The sequence below is a fragment of the Calonectris borealis genome, chromosome 1 (genome assembly GCF_964195595.1).
Source record: "Calonectris borealis chromosome 1, bCalBor7.hap1.2, whole genome shotgun sequence".
Lineage (NCBI taxonomy): Eukaryota > Metazoa > Chordata > Aves > Procellariiformes > Procellariidae > Calonectris > Calonectris borealis.
The window spans coordinates 74,678,874-74,704,146 of NC_134312.1; the positions used below are offsets into that span (position 1 = coordinate 74,678,874).

General features: G+C 36.7%; 1 protein-coding gene across 1 annotated transcript in view; it reads right to left on the bottom strand.

The window, feature by feature from the left end:
* Window positions 1-2,555: 2,555 nt before the first annotated feature.
* The window catches only part of ETNK1 (ethanolamine kinase 1), a 34,255-nt gene continuing 11,537 nt past the window's right edge, over window positions 2,556-25,273 (bottom strand). Inside the window, exons 2-8 of the mRNA XM_075160529.1 lie at window positions 24,518-24,777; window positions 23,537-23,677; window positions 21,958-22,100; window positions 15,277-15,360; window positions 13,414-13,574; window positions 10,777-10,850; window positions 2,556-9,578 (exon numbers count right to left, since the gene is read on the bottom strand). Coding sequence (XP_075016630.1) covers window positions 9,506-9,578; window positions 10,777-10,850; window positions 13,414-13,574; window positions 15,277-15,360; window positions 21,958-22,100; window positions 23,537-23,677; window positions 24,518-24,777 — 936 coding nt within the window. The 3' untranslated portion in view covers window positions 2,556-9,505. The remainder of the gene's footprint in view (window positions 9,579-10,776; window positions 10,851-13,413; window positions 13,575-15,276; window positions 15,361-21,957; window positions 22,101-23,536; window positions 23,678-24,517; window positions 24,778-25,273) is intronic.

The following is a 25,273-nucleotide window of genomic DNA, read 5'->3' on the forward strand; positions in this document are numbered from 1 at the left end:
AATGCTTGGCTTAAGTCTTGCTAACAGTTACGCAACATTAAGAGCAAGGCAATTACAGATCTTGGCTGCAACTCATTGAGAGATAAAAGAATACCCTTTTTCCTGTTTAACTCAATGTATGACATGCTGTACTACAAAAATAAGCTGTCTTGAAAAGCTTCTTCAACAATGAGACACAGTCTGCAACTCCATTGCCACCTGCGGGTAAGTGCTGGAGTCTATCATCCCGCTCTGTTTCACAGGGCACAGAAAACTAATGGTATCAACAGAAAACAACGACGATAAAGTAAGAGCCGTGCTTCAGACTTGCCCCAGTCAGTCATAAAGTTAGTTGAGGTAGACACCACCTTTGGCCTCCCAGGTGACTGCTACCGTTTGAACAATTTTAGGTATTGCTCCTTTCACACTCCTAAAAATTTAAAAACCAGACAAGCAACTTTATTCTAAACAGCATGGCAAGAGACCGGGATGAGGATGAACCGCAGATTAATCGTAGGGAATATTAACAGGGGATGGGAACCAAACAAGTCATGGTTAGCAGCTTAAGTCTGGAGTCTCAAGGAAGGCTTCCAAAAAGGGTATGCAACAAGAGGTTCGCATTCCTGTCTCAAAGCCAGTTCCTGGTGAAAAAAGTTTTTGTCCCTACATGTCAGCAATAAAAGCACACTGTGGGGCTTAAAAAAGCCTTCTCTACCTGTTCAGTAGCACGTGCAGATTCTGGAAGTGGACCGTCGGCAGCGCACACCCGTGGATGTGCATAAAACAGATTCCAGCGCACTCTCACGCAGCTTGACTCTGCAGTGCTAGTGGGAGTACAGCCTTCCATTTAATACATCTATCAACCTATAAACCTATATACATTCTATATAACGCAAATCAGCTTTCTATTGTTATTAAGGGTAAATGTGGTATTTTCACTCAGGGAAACTCCTAGGAATGCACATTTTATATAGTTGACATTTAAATACATTATGTGTTGAAGTCCACTGCGCATGCCATTGTTTTCTCTCCTATTGTATGTCTGTAGTTTGCTCTTTATCTTGAGGAAAATAAATACCCCATCCAGGACCATATTTTCTGGGGTGGCCTCAAAAAAACTCTTTAATACTTCCCGCTGACAACTTCCAGCTCAGTAAGAGCTTGCTCTGCATTTTCTGGCCAAGTTGTGAACAAAGGATTTTTACCTGGGGAAGAAAAGAATGATTCCATGTTGCGATGGATTAGTTCACCAGCACAGGAGATCTCCTTTTCACTGCAGTTACAAAGCTTAGCCACAACTTAGCCCTGTGGAAAGGTTTGAGGATTTGGGCAGTGGATGCCAGAGAAACACCGGCTCTTGGCTCTAAGCAGTGATGCAGTAGGGACCAGTGACCCAAGATATCCAGTCATAGTCTGAGTATTTTCTATTAAATTGAAAAACAATACTTCAGGTCAGCCATTCTGTAGTAGTAGTACTTCAGCAGCAAAAAGCCCAATGGAAACAGGCCACATGTTTAGGTCAATGAGAGCCCGCCATGCTTGGAGCATTTCAGAATCTCGGGCCACAGAAGTTGTGCAGATAGAGTATGACTGTGCGACCATTACACTTCCAGAAAATAGTTAAAAGGTGGAGGCCTTGCAAATGAAGAAGGAATTTTTATATACAAAAACCTATTTAAGCAAAGACACATGGGACTCAAGTCTCCAGTCTCCTACAATGCTGAGTCAATGCTTTTTCTTAGCCCGAAGATTAATCTACTTTTGCACTCAGCAGAATTTTTTTTTTAAGGTTTTGCTTTATTTGCTTGTTCTATCTGTCCCTTACTACGTATACACAAACTCTGGTAACTCCTTAATCAAGCTCACTACAAACAACACCGAAATTTCGTATTTGGTGTACACTGGAAAGGCCCATTTTCAGCGAGGAGGATGGCAGGTACATAACGGAGCACAGACTTTGGCCTGAGGAATGTTTTTCTCAATAAATTCACTGTGGGCAACTGCAGAGGGTAACTCAAGCCCAAGTAAAATCTGTATCTCGGTGAAATCACTCTCTTTAGGGTGCACAACCAAGATAGAGGAAGCAGTTTTGTGGATATGCATCGTAACATCCCCGTTAACCACCAAGCAAGTATCAAACATTATGCCGCTAGCACTGGGTACGCAGCCTTCCTTCAGCATCACGGATCAGCCTGTGAAATGGGTCCCACGTAGTTAACACAGCCCTTATTGTGCATAAATTAAAATTCAGAGCAGCCCAAAACTTTGCATGTTTTCCTCTGATTCCTCGATGGTAGTAATTCTTACTGACAGCCACGTTCCGTCTAATTCCTGCCTCCCAGATGTGAAATTTTAGTGGTCAATGACCAAGCCTATTTAATATGCACATCTTGAAAGAGTTAACTTTGTGCAAGCCAAATACTGGCTCGAAGTATTTATTTTTAGCTGGGTTGTTAATCCCAGAGAGAGGTATGCATTTTAACACAATTCAAAAGTCTTTAAGAACTCTTAAGCATTCCATTATCAAGTGCTTTCAAACCTAGGGAAAGCAAAATCATCACCATATATGCTAGCAGTGCAGTTAGAAACAAACTTTATTGTTGCAGTTTGAAATTATTTACAGAATATAAATCTCTTTGAAAGGTACATTGCTTCATTTAATCAGTGGTAGAAGGCCTTATAATAGCTTCAATAACATTTAGTTCAAAAGAAATACAATTCACTCCAATGGATAAATGACGCATCTAAACTCCACAACATACAAGAAGGGTCATGGGGACTTTTGGGGAGATGACAGTGCTGGAAAATGACAAAGGCTTACTTGTAAATTGAGCTTATTTTATTCACAGGACATAAATGGACTCGTGTTTAAAAGAACACTGAAAAATATGCAGAAACAAAAAATGACACAAAATGGAATATATCCCTAATATACTACGGCCCTGTTTCTGCAAGTATTTAAAGGGTTTTAGATAGCTGGATTAAGAGGCTTGAGACAGAACCAATGAATCTAACTTTTAAGTCATATTTAAGAAAGATTGGATACATTCTCAGTGCTGAGACTATTCAAAGCACTTGTGTACAAAGCAGGATTAACTACCACAGACTGCATCTGAGATACAAAGTGTTAAAAGGAGTATTTCTACACAAAAAAAAATTCTTTCATACACTGAAGACTTGACACCTACCATTTTTTGATAACACTTAAGAATTACTACTACCAAAAGCTTAAACATTTTTTTTTCCCAGTTCACACTGCATTTTATGGCATTGTATACAACATTTTTCATGTTTCTCTTCTATGGTCTCTTTCATCTTGTGTTTTGCATGGATCTCTATGTGGGAAAAAAACACTTAAAAAAACCACAGTTGCAATACCACAAAAATAGGCTGGTGCAGTACCTGAAGTTATTTCACCATTTGTTTTCAAAGTTTGTTAGACTTCAAGTAATTTGTTTGCTTTCTAAATGTTCACACAGCTTTTAATTTCCAAAAGTTTTCCCGGTGTCATCTCTCTATAAGCATCAAATCAAACATATTTGGGAAGTCCAGGACTTAGAGTTCCACACCGTAGGGAACCTGAGACAGCAGCTCAACAAGTTTAGGTGGCTACAGAAACACCTAACATAAAATCTTGAACCAGAAGTTTGGTAATCTGGTAAAGTCTGGCCACCCGTTCTAAGATCATAATAGGCTTCAGGGCCATTCCAGTCAGTTTTCTGACTTTTCGCAATAATAATAAAACCCTTTTATTAAAGAATCTGGTGCAGACCACCACCTATACTATTAAATACACAGAAAAGCCCAACACACACTGAAGTGTTGCAAATTAATCAACTGCATAGGGGTTTTTTTTAATAATCTTTTGGAATGTTTCTTCCCTCTCCCCCCAGGTGGACTGGTTTCCTAATCACAGGAACTTAATCTCTACAGATCAGACCAATTGGAAAAGCCACTTGGGGGGGGGGAGGAATCAAACAATGCTTTTTCCAGTGTCTCACCACATCACTTAGATGGAGCACCTCCATACTGGCACATGCAATCGTTTTGCACATTCTCCTTTCCACTCCAGAGGTCTACAAGCCACAAAGTTTGGTTTCTTCCAACACATCCCACCTGGATTTGTGTGGTTTCTCACTGCTGAGAGCCCCTTTCTTAAAAGTCACACGGTTGGCTAACAGGAACACCTACCTTGCACAAGACCAAAGGTCATGGCTTTTCATATCTTTCACAACTAATGAAAACTATCAGCTTGCAGCCTACAGAAATAAAAAGGGGGGGGAAGAATCATCTGCAAAACTGCTCAAATCAGCCTTGCATTACCTCAAGGTTTGATCAAATGCTTTCTGTTCTACTACTATAATTACAAGCTGTCTGGTGTGGGAGAGATGATAGGAGACAGTAGCTAATTCCAGTAGTTTAGTAATCTAGCACACCTTAGAAGGCATCCAAGAACACAGTAAACAATACAAAAACATTAAAACTACTGAAGAATAGACAGCCACCTCAAACGCAGACAGGTAAGATGTGGTCAGCCTCCTCTGCAAACTACAGGAAGGACTACCCCAAGCAAGAGATTATATTCCACTGGATTATAGAACAAAGTTTTGTTTAATCAGAAAGTTACCCAAATTTAAGATTTCTGTCGGTAGGAGTAACAAAAGAGTATTTTATAAGCTTTTGTTAGCTATCAAAGGCTTTAAAAAAATCTGAACTTCATTTTGAAACAAACTTTACCCTTTACAATTTGCTCGTCCTTAAACCATGCAAGTAAATAAGCATATCCAATACCTTGCCACATCAAAAGCTTAAGCTTGAGTTTCCATGTGAATGATTTCCTTTTCCTTTTACTGAGTCCATCCCTCCTCTTGACTAACTTCTTTGATAAACTCACTTCCCAGGACTCTAGTAACTTAAAGTGTCAACATTGATAAGCATGCGTACCTTTCATCCGGTGCAGGCAAAGCTGACAGGATGTACAAACGGTATCAAGATCAATTTGTCAGATGGACAATGAGATCTGCACACCAGTATTTTCCAGCAGAGTTATTAAACACAGCAGTAAGAAGAATAAACTAACAGCTTGAAGGACACTACAGAGTTCAAAACAGACAGTGAAAGGCAACAGTAATGAAATATAGTCACGCAGTTGGGGAAAACTATGCTTCATTATGTCCATGCTTCCAAGATTAAAGGCCTCTTCAGAAAGGGACTTCCTACACAAAAAATTCTAATAAGAAGTCATGTACTGACAAAATCAACCACAATTTTAGTCAAAAAGTAAATAGTGATGATTAAGTATGGAAAGGAAGCTTTTTATATTCTTGTTTCCCCTAATGAAGTAGGGTTGTGGGTATGGGGAGGAGGTGGAGGGAACAGCACACAGGGAAAATACCTCAGGTAGATTTCAAATAGTCTAAAGGGGCTACCGACAGTTCTAGTGTTGAGGAAAATGACTGGCAGAATTATTTTAGCGATTTGGGCATTAATTATAGGCATTTACAAGTTAGCAACTAATCCTATTATAAGGCTATATCCACCAAAAACATTTAAGTTGGGGGACTTCTACCACAACTAACTCAAATTGCTGTCACCACAGGAGTGCTCACTTTAAGAGTACTTCAACACGCTTATGTTCAGAAGTCACCAGCATTCAAGAATGTAGAGGAAATTTTTGGAAGTTAAAATAAACAATTTTAACAGCCTTCCCTATACCACAGGTACTACATGTACCTCTGACACAATGTTTGCCCTTATTATTAGAATAAACTTTCTCTTCATTTTAGTACTGTATAAATTCCTTTATTCCCAGAATCATTCCCAAGAACAAGGTGTCTAAAAGCTAATGGGGAAAAAGACACTGGATGCCCAGGGCTGTAAATGGATACCTTAACATAAAACTATTATGCTCTGTTACACGTCAGGTTAACAAAAGAAGTCTGCACACAGAGTTAGATTTCTTCTTTACATCAAAATTTCTACAAAATAGGAGAGAATACAATGCAATACACAAGTCCATAAATGCAAGATACAGTACAATTCACACTAATTTACAAATGGTTATTTACACTGTTGTATATACATACACAGTCAGACCTGGTTAATGCAAATTTGGTAAGTCCTTTTAAAATGCAAATCAAAAGGTGTAAATGAAGGTAATTAAAATTATGTGAGAAAAGACTAGCTATCATTCAGAAGTCTCTAATGCTTAGGTAACTTAAGAAATTAGGCATGGATTAGCCAGATCTGACTGCAGAAATGAGAAGAAAAAAATTCACACTATTCTGCTTTACAAAAGCAACCAGGCCACTATGGTCTATTGACTTGATGCTATTTATGCAAGAATGCCATTACTAATAATCCTCTTTATATTTACAATATAGGTTTAACTACAGTAAGAATTACTAATTTTGGCATTCATGCCCTTAGCTTAACATAAAGGCAACAGAAGATCTTCTTGGCAAGTCACAGTCAAAACTACTTAAGGATGTTTCTAGAGCTCAGTCATTTTTTTGTCCTCCTTCCAATACCTTAACATTGCTATTAAAAAGACTGAGATAAATTAATTGAAACAAGTACATGTTCTCTAGTTCGGTGCTCTAGTACCTAACTTACATTCAGAATGTCCTGTGTTCACAGTTTCAAGCTACCTTATGATCTGCAATGCTACTGCAAGCTACTGCTTCAAACTTAACACATCTGCAGATATTCCTTAGCGAGTGAGAATATCTGAGTGCTACTGGCTCAAACGGATGTGGAACAAGGCTCAAGGTAACTGGCATTTCATTTTGGGAAGTGTTTTACAGTATTTCCTCAGAACTTATCAGGAATTGTTTTAACCTGCACTTGTCTTGAAAGAAAGCTGATGCAAAGCAGCATTTAAGCGTGTAAAATGAATTTCAACATGCAAAATGAAAGCCTCTACCAGTACTGCAAAGTCAACCACTGTAACCTGTGATAATTCTTGTGCTTCTTCGAAGTGGCTCAGGAAAAGCTTGCAGTATTTACTATCTGCTTCAAAGTGCTTTTACGGGATTCAGTGGAACTTCACTCCACAAGAATGAGATTGAGCTGCACTCATGAAGAGCTTTGGTTCTGCAGAAGCAAGCTTCCACTCCTACAGTTATTGCTACTTGAGCTATACAAACAAAAATACTACTGAAAAAAATGACACTGACTCCAAACTTAAATAGTACTGGTACCTCAAAAGGGAATGTGGATTGCCAACTGTTGGGAAAGTTAGGATTTGTCAAGTGTTGGATTTCCCAAGACCAAGTGAACTTCACAGCCTTTTTCAAATATTTCACAAATACAAAGCAATTACTGCCAGAAATAAAGCCACCACTTGAAGAAAATAGTAATAAGAGTTCAAAAATCTTTATCAATCTTACTTCCAAGCAGATCTTGCTGAACTTAAAGGGACTATCAAGACAGCAGGGTATTATTCAACATATGTCAATAATGTCAACAGGGATGAAGTACAGAAAATTAAAGTCTTCAGTGCTTTCATGAGCTCTAGCAACATCCTTGATAACTGCTATAAAGGAAAATATAAATGTCTATTTTAGCGATTTGTTTCTATTTAACTACCAAGAAAATTTGTCCAGTATAGTAGCCTCCAGCTAACAAATGCTAACGAAAACGGTTACCTAATTTCAAGTTACAAAAAACCCCAGTTCTCCCATTTGTATTATGATTTTTAAGGTTTTGACTGAAGGAAATAAAAAAATTGGAAACATTCAGAGATGAATATAAACAAGTTAAAAGGAAAAAAATCCCAAACCTTGCTTTTGTAAAATAACAGAATGCCATTCAAAATGGTCTTCCAAGGTGAAAGTTTTTCATTCACATCAATTTTCTTTGTCCTGAATCAATGCACACTTTTGTAAAGCACATATGTATATATATGTGTGTGTATATACACATACACACACATACACACACAACAGTGTGCTATAAAGCAATTTTGAATAAATATCTTTGCTGGAGTCTGTACAACAGACTCCCCATAATATTTACTCTTCAGGTAAGTTTGTGTTTGCACGTGTATATGCACACACACAGACTTTGTACATGTGGGCACTTATGTGACCAAAGTGCAAAGTTTTTCAGAGTATAATCAGAGTTGAGTACATGCCTGCCCAACTCCACGCTGCATTGTTGGGTTTTATTTTTCTATTGTGGGTTTCTTCCCCTCCCGCCCCCCTCCCCCACCCCTGTCAGATTTAAAGCCTCTTTTCCACTCAAACTTATACATTGTTCTGTTAAGTAAACATTTTCTTTTCAATTCACATTTTGTAATCCAGACCATTCTTGGTATAATAGCTTTAAGAAATAAGAAAACGTGTGTGATGATCAAAGCCCCATTATTCAAGTCACATACTTTTCCATATTATCCTTCAAAAACTGGAGACTTTGAAAAGTAATTTGCTGCTACAGGAAAAAAAAAGAAACATACCAGAATCTGCAACTACAGGACCAAGCATTTAAGACTAGAATCCAAGGTTAGAAGATGACAAAGCAGAAAGATGTCAACAATACACGAACTGTAAACCTAAGTGTCTTGCTCCCCAGTGCAACAGGATCTCTGTTCACCAATCTTCAGTTCAATAGTCCATTGCGCTAGATACTGCTGAAGCACATCAAAACCAGACACCAGAATAGTGTTCAAATTTAGAATCAAGTTTCAGAAAGGAATATAGATTCGGAATAGTGGTCTTTTGCTTTGAAAGTACACTTAATAAACAAGCAGCTTTCCCACAGAAGTTAGAGATGGTACATTGTCCATCTAACACTATGATGGTACATATCCTCAAAGGATCTGATGGCTACAGAACTTTCACATTTCTACAGTTTAACACATCAAGAAGGAAAAAATCAAAATGTTATTTATCATTTCAGCAAGCTGGTTGATTCTTACACAAAAGAAAAGTACCATCATATGGAAAGCTACCTTTTTCTTTTTTTTAAAAAAAAAAAGAGGGAAAAAATAAAGATCACCCTAACCTTTTTCCCTAGTTACAGCACACTGGTGATCTCACGAATCTATTATCACTCCTATTTTGCTTGTATACATCTAAAAGGTTAATATTCTCTGACGATGTTTTCTTTAATATAAGTTAATGCAACTTCAATAAAATAAGTTGTTAAATGAATCCTTTGGAAAAACTTCACTGTCTGCACCCAACTTTTACAAAAACCGATGAAAGCAGCAATGGAATCATGTTAAACTTATAATAAATAATTCACATACAACATATGTTAAATTACAAAGAAGGATTAAATTGCCATTTCTACAACTTTTTATAGATTTAGCAAGTTTCTAATCCGTTTTATATCAACAGCAAAACGTATGCTCTTCATATTAAATTTAACATTGAAGGACTGTTTAGAGGCATTATTTATAAAGCAAGAACCACCAAGTGAGCATTACAGAACTTCAACAAATGTTTAGCTTTTGTCCAGTATCTGTTCTCAGAAAAGATTCAGGGGTTGTCTCTCCACTTGGTCAGTTTCTTCCTCTTCATTACTCAGGAAGAGTTAATGTCATGACCTCCAGCTTCATTTTGAAATACTGGTTAAACCGAACAATTGCATACCTATTCAAAGGGAGAGAGAGATTTGAAGTTAAGAGCAGATAATGCCTTACATGAAAACAGCTATGCTAGGTAGGACTAGTCAAAAGTCCACCTACCCCAGTACCCTCTTTCCAACACTGTCCCTTAGCAGCTGCCACAGGAAGAAATTAAGAACAGAGCAACCATGTTACAGTTCACCACCACCACCCACTCCCAGCTTACTACAGTTTGCAAAACAGATGCTGTTCCGAGATTATCAAAGGTGGTGTTTTCATGTTTAGTAATTCTTAATAGACTGTCCAACATCTGACAACTACAATTCCAAAGAAATCTGATCTTGATCATTGCAAGAATGACATTGTATTCAAAACTGACACGTTTTTGGGTTCTACCATCTGTGCTTTAACTTGGTTTTTTGTGCCATCTAGTGGTTACTAACAATTACTTCTACTTGAGAATAATTAATCACAAGAAGAAATTCACATTTGTCTCATTTACAAAATGACACAACTAAGCCTAATAAACTGGCTTACTCAGTGAAAAAAATTCTAAAGTAGGATCTTTTACCAAGCGAAATGATTAATTTTATCATCTCACCCAGTCCACCCCAATGGAGAGATTAATTCTTCTGCTCGTTGCCATGAAAGACCATTTTAAAAAATGCCAAATACACACATCTACCTGAAACAGAACACCATTGGCGAGTGTCTCAGGAAACAGACTTAACATTCATTGGCATTACAAAGACTTTTTAAAAAAGGTAAGGAATTTCCAAGATCAACACTCCATGCAATAAGAATAAACAAGCTCTTTTGTACAAGAACCCCATTTCTTGCTTGGCTCTTGCAGTTGGAAACTAGGTCTCACATCTGACATACTACATCACACTGACCAGCTTGGCTTTTATGCCTTTGTCTCTCCAACAAAAAACACTCGACGCCCAAAAACATTTACTCTTTCAGGTATGTTCCTTGCCTTGTTATACTATGTGTTTTAGCCCAGGGGCACATACTAATTTAGAGAACTTTCAGCAACAAAAAGCACAGACAGCTTTTACTGTCTTGTTTTCTCTTAAAAATTAAGAGTTACAGCATGATCACATAGATTAGGTCTGTTGCTCAGATCTCAGTTTCTGATAGCTGAGGCATTCGACTAGATGGCCCCACAGGTCCCTTCCAGCCTCAAGTATTGTATGATTATATGTAGCAAGTACACTTACCCTAGAAAATCGAAGTCAATGGTGGAATATTTGGCTTGAATTAGAGCCCACAATCCCCAAAAGAAGTGGGAAGCCTGAAAGAAAAAAAAAATTAGTGAAAGATTAACATTATATAAAATCCAACACGTAAACATATTCTCGCATTGAGACAAAAAGTTATCTACAAGAGAACTCTCAAAATCCAATCTTTTTGTAAAGTTATTTGATATCTCTTTACTAAAGAGATTGGTAAACAAGTATTATAGAATTAATTACTGGTAATTGGAGGAGTAAATCCATTGGCCTCCTGACTTTCCATGTATCGTTTTCAAGAAAAATAATGCTGCATTTATGAAATGTCATCTATTAAGTACATTGTTGTACAACTATATACACCATGTTAAAAAAATCCACAGAAATATGACTACCTCATTTCTACCGTTGCTAATTAAATATACATTAATCTACATGTATTCAAATCTGCAAATATGAAATTCGTTTTGAATCTTTGATTACAACCCTTAGGCCATTATAACTACAACTCACTTTCACTACTGAGTTGGACAAAGAGATATGATCTGTAGCTATGTAAGAGAACCTCTAACTCATCAGCATTTACACAAATTTCTCACCCGTTCCATTACGAGTTCAGATAAGTAGTCTGGAGGCCTATGTTCAGTTTCAGATTGAAACTATGGATTACATTAATGATATCATTGTTAGTATACTTCAAATGAACAAATATATGTAAAGGCCATGAGCTTGATAGTCTCCTTGTGGAAGACATTTCTGGACCACCCAGGTTACAAGTGATATACTTCAGACTTCTGTTCAAGTAAATAACTGCTTACAGTAATTACCTAAATTGCTTCCTGAAGCTTACATGTAACACTTTACCAGAAGTGTAGAAGACACATGCACACACACATGCCTGAAAACACCTTAAAATAGCAACTACTGTATGTACATGTGCATCTTTCTTGTACCTCTAGTTTAGATAACTTTGCCTGATAGTAAGCAGTTTGGTATTTTACACCAACATCCATTAACTTTAGTTCGTATTTTCTCTTAATAAAGCTTCCCACATTAACTGACACAAGAGTGTTTGGCAGTATTTGTGCATCATGTGTGGTCTACAGGCAGGTTCTTGAGCTGTTCTCTAAACAGAACTTTATCCTCTTAAACATTAGCACGACCATAGTTTAAAACTGACAAAACAATGCTATATATTTTACAACAGACCACCAGCCTACTTAATTGCAGATCTAACTTACCTAAATGAATGGGACAGCTAAATTTAACAGTAACAATTGATAATACAGATTTTAAAAGAATAACAGCAAACAAGCTGGTATTTTTAAGGACTTGTTTAATAATCATCTTTCTAGAACATGAACTGTATTTCCTCACTGCAACCATTAGTTTTTTGCGAGAAAACTGAAGGTATTACCGTAACAGAGGTGTGCTTGTATTAGTCAGAAAGAGGACTGAAATAAGGCCATACTGGCTTCTTAGCCTTAGTCCTCCTATGAATAGTTTCTTCAGGAGAAAGCGAAATAAAATTATCTAGCTGTTGGGTAAAAGGCACTTTTGCTGTTACATCCTCTAGGCAAAACAAGATCAGGGCTAGTTGGAAAACGTAACAAAAATAATGTGAACCTGTAAAGTATCTTCAGAAATCACACAGAGATGGGGGGCAGGGGGCAACACATCTTCAAACTGCTTCTAAAAGCATACATAATTGGGGCATTCAAGGACTCAATGCCACACCTATTTGACTTCTTATTCTACCTCCATGAATGATGTGGTTTTTTCCCCCTGAAGGACAAGGCACCAAAGCCAGGTGGAATTTTCTGAAGGCAGATCAAAATTGAACATGCTCCATCCTTTCAAAGGGAAAAAACAAGGGAGTGAAGTTTTTACATCCAAAGTCTGGGAAAGACAGACTGACAGGCAGGAGACAGCTTATAATGCACAAGATACAGGAGGAGCAGGGAGCAGACTTAGACAGCCCTCACACTCTACAGAAAGGCAGAACTTCCGGGGAACCACAGGAGACTACATGTGCACTTTGCTACAATTTAAACCACTAAGGTGACCAAAATCAAATCTGAAAGCAACTCCTGCTTGCCAAGACACTGCAGGCAAGGAAAGAGTTAAGGTAGTACTGAAAGACTCTAGAGTGACCTAATTATCTGAGGGGAGGGCAAAAAAAACACAAAGAAACCCAAAGTATCCCCGTTTAACAAAATTTTATCATCTTACTTTTAAAAGGATTTTAAAATCGAAAGATTTATAGGACTTTATGAAGTACTACCTTGCTCTTCTGTCTTCTTACCATTACAAGAAAAAGTTCAACACAAACCCACCATAAGCTCTAGCCAACTCAGGAACTTGCCAGACCAATAAATAGCCAACAGAAGTACTCGCTAAAAGCTCATCTTGTTTTCTGAATACCGACTGCCTCTTTCACTAGGAATATTCTACAGAGAATTTTTAACACACAACATAACAGAAAGTTTCCACAGAACAGACTAATGAAGTTTTTCTTTACATACCACAGCACTCAGAGAAAGAAACTGGCAATTACATTTGTCCATAGAGTAGCAGGCTTCTCAATAGCATTTAATACATTCTAATCAACATTTTGTTATTTACCAGTGCAAACTGATTGACTTGGACATACAGAACTTCAACTTCTTTTTCACTGACTTCTGTGCCAAATCCTTTATATTCTTTGTAGGCCTCAAGATAAGATCTCAGCCATTGTTCCTGTAATTTTCTGTTAGGATAAAGGCTGTAGTCTACCTCATTTACTCCTAGAAAAAGAAAATACCTATTAGAACCTTACGGTGTCTAAAAAGACCATTAGAATCATATTATTGGACTACTTCCCCCGCCCTCCTCACCCTCACCACACATGCACAAATTGATGTGGACAAACATCAGTGTTTTTACTTTGACCTGATTTTATCAGTTACATGTTGGCAAGAATTTCTCACACACAAATCAGAGCATGCAACATAACAGAAAGATTTATGCTGTATATGTTTTCAGCCACATACACGTTCTACTTATATTTTGAAATTCAACAAGTTTGGCTTTGAGAGAAACCTCAAGAAAAAGCATTTGCATTATGAAACAAAAGCCCTCCCACATATCAAATATTACACGTTTCATAAGAAAAGGGACTTGTATGTAACAATATCCAAAGCTGAAACCAGATATATATATATATATTGTCACCAACCAAGCTCGTATTTCCGAGATGAAAAATTTATTAGAAGTCTACCTCTCTCTTCCACATCGGTAGAATTAGAAGTTTTATCTCCACAACCACTCTTTTTTATCCCATTTTTCTTCCTATAGTGGAGATGCTTAGTCACAGGCCATACAGAGTCTCCCAGGAGTCCCAAACCTGGATCACAGTTCACTTCCACTAGCTATCATTCCCAGAGCATTTGGGAATTTTCCTTAAGTCTATTTTTTATGAACAGTGCAATCACCTAGCACCTAAACTCTTTCCTGTGTCAGATCCACTTAAACTTAGCTTTTAAAAAAAAAAAAATCAGATTTTTCTGGATGGATAGAGAATAGCAGAGGCGAAACACAACTGTTTTCCTTAGGCCAAAAAAAAAAAGTATTTGTGTGTTTAGTTTTCTTAGTGTACTTAGCTCCTTAAAGATGTAGTGAGACTCTCAGCAGTCCCAGATGAAAAATCAAAAGCTCTCAAATATATTTTGTAAAGAATTTAACTTGCTTTCCAAACACTTAAATTACCAAGTATACACTCTGAATTGTTTTTAAGTTATCTAGACTTAACATTCAGTTTGTGAAATAACGACTGGTAGATTATGGCTCCTAATTTCACCATACTGCACTTTCCATCTATACTAATCATTATGTAGGTTTTGCCTGTTGCCTCATCTTCTGAAATAACACAACATACACCCAAGGTTATTTCTCTCTTATGGAGTAAATGGAATGAGCATTCACTGAAAAAATTTGAACTAGTAAATGAATGAGCCTATCAGCACTTTATTCCTAAAATCACACCTTTTTCCTACTACAAAGTCTTAGCCTTTACTTCTCATTTTAGGACACCACTGAAGGGCAAGTACTTAGCGCACACACGCAAAGCCACCAAAAAAACACATAAGCCTGCCATTTGGAACTGTGGAACCACACAGCGTATTCTCAATATATACCTATGCTGTAAAACATACATTCGCAGTATTTCATTACATATATATGTAGAGACTCATGGGCTGAGTCTCTGCTGTGAGTTCTGTATTTATCTAACTCTGCCCAAACTTAGGACATGATGTTCCCATTCCTGGGTTAACAGAACTGCAAAGGAAAGGCATAACCAGCCTGCAAGATGAGACATTAACACATTTTGATACCATCAGATGAACAGCTATATACATGTATCTAGATACACAAAGAAAAAGAGAATGTGCAAGAATGAGGTTTTTTTATAAAACCAGTTTAACATTACCTCAGAAATCCAATTTTTACCTGCAAATTCATTGAAGTGATTTCCAATGTCATAAGCCAGGTAGTTGTATCCAGAGTACTCGTAGTCTATGAACTGCACATCACCTATGAGACACCACAGCAGCAACATCAGAATCCATACCAAATGAAGTCACGGCCCTAATCCTTTGGTGTCCTTCGAAGTTTTGGGGGGAAAACCAAAAAAAAAAACCACACACCTGTCTTACTTGTGCCCCATTGTATGCACTCAGACATTCCAGAGTAAGGCTGTGATTTTTATGATATGAGATTTCCTTGAATATTCGTTCAAGAAAGCTCTTAAATAATTACTTAGAGCTTACAGTTTTCTATTTTTAAACTCTGAATATCAGAATTTCAATTTTAACTTCTACCACACGAGGGCATCCCTTACCTTCAAAATAAGGAGTATCATAGAGGATCCGTTATTTAAAATTATGTAGAAAGCAGATCAATTTTTCCCCGACTTAAAAAAACCAGTCCTGTTTATTTTCATACAAGTGTGCAACCACAGTGGACTAACATGTTGCAACATGTTGGTATTTGCTTTAACATGTTGATATTTCCTGCTTCCTCCAACCACACTTACAAAGCAAGACTATTCTTAATTGTTGCTTTTTTTAGCTGACTTAAACTAGTCTCAAGAAACCATCAGACAATCCTCAAGTCCTTGAAACTATGAAGTGTTACGTAAACAAGGACTGATAAAGCAGCAAACACAGCCCCAAATGTTTCCAAATTTCATTTACCTATAGTGAAGCTGGGGAAAATGCTTCACTCAAGGTAATACAGCATTGAACCTGCTCAAGAATGTCTACACACTTCAAACAGTCAAGACATTAACAAGATGGATTAGGTAAAACTAGAGCTCTTGCATGTTAAGGGAAACCAGCGAAATTACTAAAAATATCAGAAAAGGAAGCAATGTGTTAACTTAAGAGCTGTTCGCACTAGAACATTAAAATGTAAAACCTTACATTTCCCACTGCTATGCTGAAAAGGGTAATTTTCACAGTTGCACCCTTTTCCCTCTCTACACCCATTCTTTTGATGGCTAGCAGCATATTTACTCAATAAAAACATATTCCTTCTATTACAATGAACAATCTTCTTAGCATGACTTAAAACATCTTAATGCTAACTATCACAACTCCAGCTCAAAAAAAGTAAATCAAGAATAATGTTAATATTTGATGATTTAATGTCTAATAATCTGCCTCCTTAAGATTTATGGATATTGCACGTATCAAATACAATAGCTTTGCCAGATAAGTGTCCTGACCAAGTTATCACAGAACAACTTTGTTAGAAGTGTTCCTTGTACCTATGCAATTAATCTTTACCGAATTTGAAATACTAACACATTAATGTTTTCCAGATGGATAAATCTTGTCTAAGCACTTACAATGGAAGTTAAATCCCGCAACACAAACAAAATCACTTAGTCACAATCCTCCAAGTCAGAGTTTACCCTTACTTCCACAGAAAGAGAGGACTGCTTACCAAGATTACGAGGTTAAACCTTTTTAGGCTCTGACAAACCAACATGAAAATGGCCTGCAGAGTGGCAAGCTCCTCCCAGGAAAATCTTGTTGGCAACGGAAAATTGAGTTCTCTAGAACTCTGAAGGGACAAGAAATTTTACAGCAGCTGCAGCCAAGATCTTATAATATTGTCACAGACTAACTTCTGCCACTGCTTGACTGGCATTCATATACTTGTATATGCTTGCATTTCCCACTGCTGCTTTAGTACTACGAAGAAACACCTGCAAGTTACAAGCCAGTCAAAATGCACAGCCCAACCCTGGTTAATATTCTGCTAAGCAACTGACCTCCTGAACTTCCCCCTACACACACATCCCCAAACATTTGATATTGCTTGTATTCAGGGGATTTTCCTTCCTCCACCACATAAAATGCAAACATGGCAGGTAAAAGTCTACTTGCAAAATATCAACATAAGAAATACTTTAAATTTCTTTCATGTGCAAATTTCATCTTGAATATACCTATGTGCTATTATGCATTTTTAAGTACAGCTAACATTTAAAACTTACTTCCAGATATAAATAATATTATGTACAATAAGAAATTGAATCTAACAAGATAAGAATGAGGCTGTTATCAGACACTCTCCTATGGAGAAATGCATGTGAACAAGTGATGCAATAAACTTCCAGTCAGTGCACAAGTAGCACGATGCATGCCACCACAGGGCAGCAACAATAGCATACCTAATCTGTAGCACATGAAGAAAATTTGGCAAACTCACATTCGATAAGACAAAAGTTCAAAGTTAAAAAGTCCTGCGTTCTTACTGATCTCTTTCAGACTTATGCTACTGTGGAACTCAACCTTAAGTTTAATTTTTGCAGGAAAGGCTCAAAATAAAGATGCACAGTTTTTTCTGTGAAACTGAAAGAAAGCAAAAACCATAAAGTTTGTCACTTCATAAATGCGTACATGTCTCAGCTACCTTGTTTTAGAAGAAACAGAAGAAACTTTGCATTAATTGTTTAAATATCCACAGTATTAGAAGTTACTTTTAAGATTTACTACAGTTCATAGAGGAAAGCCACTTCTAAAAGATATGGCTTACTCTAGTAGTTAAGCAGCTAGCTTTTGTTTTGAGGTTTTTAACAAGTACAAAGAACTTGTACATCCCACTGATTTCACTGGGAGCAGGCAGACCAACGAGAGACACTAGTCTAAGCACATTTGTATTTTACTGAAGTGAGACATGATTTAAAACTAAGCTCTGTCACCTCTCTGGAGAAGCTACCGTTAACAGGAATAGAGACATCAAGGGTACTGAACATTTCAAGTTGAAACACACTCCTTTCATCAAGGGGTCTATTAGTGTAGACAACATGCAATGTAATTTATGAAAACTACATAAAGACACAAATGGAATACGTCATGTTCCGTACACCAAAAATTCAATTTTTAAATAGATCAAGTAGTAGTCAGGACATCTGTTAGATCTCCTCAGTGAACTGAAAGGTAGGAGGGTGATGACACCTCTCTTTCTAGCTGCTCTTCACTTTTAATGGTTTAATAAGGTAAGCACTTCCAACGTGCAAGTCCTAGCTGTAGTTACCACAGCAGAACGATGTATCCTGAGTTTCATCCCATCCTGCTCATCAGGTGAGCCACTGAGTCCCTAGAAGACAGCTTCAGAAAGACAATGATCTATGCTATGAACATACTTGAAAATTCACAAATGGGTCATATACCCAAGGAGTAATTTTAGCTATAAACACCCAATATACCTTTGGGGAAAGAAAAAAAAAAAAAAGGTTTTTAGATCAAAACCAGAAGCCTTAAACATACCTCAGTCTTCAGAAGCACTGAGCACCCACAGACTCCTACCAAAGATCATAGAAAACATTGGGTAGGCAGAGGGAATAAACAGAACAAAACTAGCCATCTACCTACACACTTAACTTCCTGGCAGGTGATCTTAATACATTCAAAAAGAGCACACAGAGATATAGACAAAAGAATACCGATACTTGGTCTTATTAAATTGCAAGTATTTGAATATTCTTAAAACATCTGGTATTTTTGGAAACTCCCAGGTCACGTTGGAAAAAAAAACCCACATCAAACTTTAAAAGCATCAGAACACAAGGTCTATAAATAAGAAGTACCAAGCATCAAGCATATTTTGACTATCTTGATGCCCAAATTGTAATTAAGAGCAACATGAAGCTCTGAGTTAAAGCCTTTAAAGATAATTATAAGTTATATAAAGTAACACTTCCAAATTTTCATATCCTGAGTGACTGCAAACGGACATTAACAAAACAGCAAGAGGCAGAGTTCTCTCAGCCACAGCATGAACAAATTCAAGTAAGACGAGTGACACTCCGTTAAATGAAGCTAGCACTCAACATGCTATTCCAGTCTTGTAAATAAAATTTAAGGACATGAGACTGATTCTTTATAAAAGCAGTATGTGGCACTACTATGATTTTTCTTTCAAATCTGAAAATTTAACATGAGTTTAATGCAGAGGACAAGTCTAAACGCAGAGGACAAGTCTAAAGCAAAGTACTGGGACAAACCACAATCATTCTAACTGCATTGGACAGGAGTCCTAGTATGTTAATAGTCTGTAGCTTAAAAAACACATACACACATCCACCCCGTGCCTAGTAAATGTGCAAATTAAGCATTCACAAACAAAATTACAAATACAGTGTTGCTAAAACCAATAAATGAGTGAGTTTGTTTATGCCAGCTTCTGAAAAGCCAGATGAACACTACCAGCTTTGCTTAAACTTTACTGGGGAAAGAAAAAAAAAGTAGCTAATCTAGAAGACTGATTCTTTCTCTTTAGTTCCAGCTTAGGGTCACCGAGGTCTTTTTGATACACAGGAGCCTTTCTAGATGAAAGTAAATTTAGTAAGTACAGCATCAAAGCTGTTACCTACCTTCAAACAGTTTGATGTCATTCCTAATTAAGTACATCTTTAAAGATTCTATTTTGTGCTCTTGCAAAATTATTTGTATACCAATAAAAGCTTTTGCTCTGCTAAACAGAATTCCAGCAATACATGTTTATTTACAGTTAAAAGCTGAGCTTCCACTTCTAAAATCATGTTCTTCATCTTAAGATTGTACTAACAGACAGATTGATTTTTTTTTGCTCTGTAAAAAGTACACTGTAAGAAACAGCTTTCAAACAACAGACAAATATTCTACAGATGGCATTGAGGTTTGGTTACTATGAAAATGGTACCTGTTGTACCCAGATTGCAGAAGTTTTACAACACAGTACCTGTGCAACATTCAAACATAAGTTTAATAAATACATATATTTCATACTTCAACTATTTTTTTGCCCCCTAAGATGCTTACAGCTAGCTTGAAGCCAAAGTGCTTTATGTACCTCCCTCCTCCCCACTCCGTCCCCAAACACTAAGCACTCACACACTCGTTTTTGTAGGGCAAGTGATGCACTGCTGGCATTGTTTTTTCCTCCATTCTGTTCACAAAGAGAAAAGGATATAGCATTTGTTTTAAAAGTAGGAACTGCAAGCCTATTGACTGTGACAGTAAGCCTTTAAAGGAATTCCTCCAATTTTTTTTGCAGCGTAGTTCTACTATGAAAAGTGATTATAAAAATTACTTTACCTCAGTGGGTCTCTCTGTTATGAAACGCTAAAACTCAAGGTAGTTTCAGCACTGAAAAAACCCACACAATAACAATAGATTTATTTTTGGTACTACAGTATCACAACTCCAATGTGTTTAAGACCACAAGCTGATTTTTTTTTTGCATACCTTCCATGCTTCCCCCCCACCTCTTCTTTTTAAGCAGAACTATAATCTACCATTGAAACTAAGTAAAACCACTGGAGTTTCATACTGAATTTTTAGAATTTAAAACTGCTGTTAATAGCATTGTACAGGAATATATACATACATATATATGTATATACCTATAGAACTAGAAGTACTAGCAATTCCCTTCAAAATGGTATTACTCAGAGGGAAACTTGTATACAAACCACCAAAAGACTTCTACTTTCTCAATTCACATGCATTCAGTGCATCTGATGCAAAAATTGGTTATACATGCATAGCCAGTTTTCCTACTAGAACCAACTCCAGCATGTTTTTGTTAGTTTTTATTTAGAAATTAAGGCACATAAGCTTAAAAGGTCAAAGACCAATGATGACTGATGGAGAATACTTCAGTTCCATTCACAGTCACTTACTTCACATACTTTTGGCTTACCTACCAACAGTCTTACCATTAAACAGTCACAAACAAATATGAAGCTACTGAAGGAACATGTCGTCCTCACTTAAAAAGAAAATCTTGATCTAACCTGATGATTTTGTTGCACTCAGCTGAGCTCAGATATTTGAAATGGGGGGAAAGTTGTGCATTTTTACTGCACCATGGCCATTTTAGTGTCACGAGTTTGCCTTTTTTGTTTGTTTTAATATCCTGTTTAATCAATTCATTTAGTAACCGAACCTCATACCACTAAAATCCAGAAATAAAAGAAACTGTGGGTTTATACAAATGCTTTATAGATTTTAGTTAATGCATTCATTAATAACATTAATTGAGTTAAATTTATTATACTAAAAAATGTAATTCATCTTTGCTAAGATGTGTACTGCCTACGACTGTTTAAATAAAGTATGTATTTACAAAAGAAGTCTTTAAGATGCCTATGTACCTCACGCAGGAAACAAATTGAGTCACAGAATGTAGTATTAAATATCACTAAGATACTTCATTATAAAGGTGTCTTCCCATAACCACAAACCAGAACAGTACACGTTATAGGAGATAACGTCTTCAAGGTTATTTTCTATGCTTGTATTTTTTTTTCCCTGAAAAGCTTTATATTACTAGAATAGAATTAACAAACAATTACATACTTTGAAGCCTAGTCATACAGGCAGACTAGGAATTAACAAATTCAGTAAAGCAAGAAACACTAACATTCTTCCTCCATACAGTAACATATAGATGAGAATCAGCTAATTAAGCAACTTAATATTTGCACAGATATCACTACCACTATATTGGGTTTTAAAAGCTCAAATTGAGTTCACTCATTAAAGTCAGTAAAATGACACTACTGATGCAGCAAATGCAAATACAGCATAAAAAAAACCTAAGCCACTACTTACTGTTTAGTTCAATACCTACCTCGTTTCTTGTTGTAAATAATATTCTTACACAACAGGTCATTGTGACAGAGTACCACCGGTGATCCTAAATTTGACAGTCTTTCCTTCATCCAGGCCATCTCTTCCTGCAGAACTTGAGGACTTGGAATGTCACTTAAAAACCTTTTCAGGTATAAGAAGTCTGAGTGTTAATATCTAGTACTGTGTGTTCCATACCAAGCATTTGCGATTAAGTAGCTTAATTAACAATTCTCTAAAGATTGTCTGTGCTGTAAAAATGACCAAAGTAGTCCAAAAATCAGGAGTAGAACTTGAACACAATCCTGCACATTTTTTAAAGGAGTAAAGATTAAGTGTTATAGCATTAATTTCATTCACTTTTTGCTCACATTACATTACTTCCTTCAAGTAGAATACACAGTATTCTATATGTAACTACTATATGTATGTATACAGAGGAAATTAGGATTGATTTTTATTTCTAGTCACAGTAAATATGCTTAAGTCTTTTAGACTTTCAATTAACTACTCAAATTTTCTCAGTTTTCTGAAGACTTATTTTGTAGAAGAAAAAAAATTCAAACAACTTTGCTGGATCGTTCTTTAATTACAATGCAGCAAGAAGGGCAGTTGGCATCAGTGACTTCAAAGAAGTCCTATGAAGAATGTTTTTAAGCTGGAATCTGCTTACTGAGTGATATGAAGTTTGATATTGTACAAATGCTTTTAAATTACAGTTTTAGCTTAAAAGTTTGATCTCCAATCCCCAAGAAACATTGTCTTCATCTCAAGCTTTAGAATAGCACAGAAATTTTATTTAGGTTAATGTAAATGTAAAACATTGCTCCTGGTTTTGCCGTTCCACTCATTGCAATCCCCTGACTGATGGTAGAACCCTTTGGAAATATTTTCTTATTTTGTTAAGCTCCTAAGAAACAGTTTGATTTACAAGTCAAGAGCTATACTGGGATGCTAAGAACAAAATGTAATTAAACCCTTAAACCCAGCGGACACTTCATGATAGCCCAAGTCTAGAATGAGTGTGCGGATACCTTTTCCTGCTGTGGAAAACACTTCTGGAGCTCATCCCATCACCCAAAACAGCCTTTCATTTACTTTTATGCCACCCAATTTGGGACAAATTTATAAACTGAACAAATACAGGACACTAAGAGGTGCAGGTTACAATGAACAACAAGCAGTACTCCTGCAACCCCAAGAAATATGCTTTCAGGATTCACCCCAGAACATAGGTGTCAGTTTGGGAGTCTGATGGATCTCTTAAAAACCGTTGAGACACAATTACCTGAAGAAGTACTTCACTTGACCTTGGTTCTTTAAAAAGAGTAAAGAAAACTACCATCGTTTATTAAGTGTCCAATCAAACATATATACAATATATGCCAAATGAATTAAAAGACTCTCCTTATCATATTTGACATTTATATGCCTACTTCAGTATACAGGAGTATGACAAAACTCAAAATTTTACAAACTTCAACACTACGTAGTAACCCAAACCTATTTTTTTAAACATTCTTCTACCCCTCAACGAGAAAAAAATGGGAAATATGGAAAGCACATAATGAAATACCTACCTTTTATTTACTTCCTCATCTGTAAATTCTGTGGGTATGAGAGAGAAGTATTTCCCCATCTTCAGCCACAGATTAGATTTAGGGATCCATCCATTGTGTGCATGAATAGTATGGATTTTAGCAAGCTGTCTGGCAATAAGTCTAAAAAAAAAGTTTAATTTAATGTTGTATTTGCAATAGATCTGACAGTCTTCATCATATTTTTCCTAGCAAGAAGACAACTACAATATATTTAACAGAAAAACTGTAAAAATGCAGCAAGGGAATCCAAAGAGGGTTTAAACAAGAGCAGTACAGCTATAGGGTAGCATCTTCAAATACTCAAAAGGTCATTAGCAGCACTACTTAAGGGAGAGGAGGCGGGAGGGATTGGAGTTCACTTACAGCATGCATACTTCACCTGTATCTACAGTCTACTCTTCAACTTGCTTATCTTTAGAAGAGTTGACTCAAATTAGCTGCCATTGTTAGGCAAATACGTTTCAGTGCATACATGAAAAGCAAAAATCTTAAGACATCAGCACTTTCTGTTCACTGTTAATAGTTTAAAAAAATATGTTTCGATGGAAGACTACCTTGAACCTATTCACAAAAGGAATGTATTAGAAACAGAGCTAGAAACCAGTACTTGGTTTAATCAAGTCCAGCCCCCTACAACTCCACCATGTTAAATGATCTCCCTAATGGTCATGTCCAAGAGTTAAATACTCACAATAAAGCAGACCTCTAATGAGTATATAGTCTTCTGGGGAGGCAGCAAGGATCATTTGTTCAGCACTGAAATACCAGGATAACTAAGATAGAGGACAGCGAGCTGTCAAGAGTGTGAAAATCAACCTAGTGCAGGCTTATAGAAATATTTCTTTTATGCCTGCTCATAAACTAAGCTTGAGATCCTTTGGTCCTGACAGAACACCATAAATGCATCATAGAGCTTGAATAATTAGATAATAATAATAAATAAAAAAATAAAAAGCTTACCTGAAAATATCTGGATTGCATACATGCTCTGGATCCAGTGCTTCTCCCTGCATGAACTCGTAGCACAGGCCATTATTGAAAGTACAGTATAGTTGAGGTGCACAGCCATGAGCCTGCAACACGCGAAAACTCTTCACTTCCTCATCTCGATCTACTAAGAGCTCGGTCTTATTTCCATAGATCCTAACTAGAACCACATCATCTGTTATGTCACCCACGAAGCAGCCAATTAGTTTATTGGTGATTCCATCGGTGAACAGCTGAAAGGTAAGAATAATGCATAAATAACTCAGAGCTGCATTTTCAATGTGCAGGAAAAGAATGCAGGGTTATTCTTAGTTCACAAAACACAAATGTTTACTAGATTGAGCATTAACAAAAGTAACCTTTAAGATACAGGAAAATCGTGGAGAAAATTGCAAGGATTTTTCCCCGTAACACATGAAAAGAGAAGAGGAAAATGTGAAAACATGCTACAGAGAACTACAGAAATACCACATGTGAAAGGCAATAACTGAAAGCTCAATATTGTAAAATGAGTTTCCACATAACCGCTCTGAAACTGATGGATTAAAACAGCTGAAATCAAAGCCCCAACAAGGCGGCAATCCTAAACCACTACAAAAACAGTCATGAATACAGGCAGCACGAAAACAATAAACAATTTTGATGCACTTCAGAATTTCAGTATTTGCTGATCAGTGCACAACTAGTACAAGATACTCCTGGAGTTCTAAACTACTCCTTTTAAAAAGC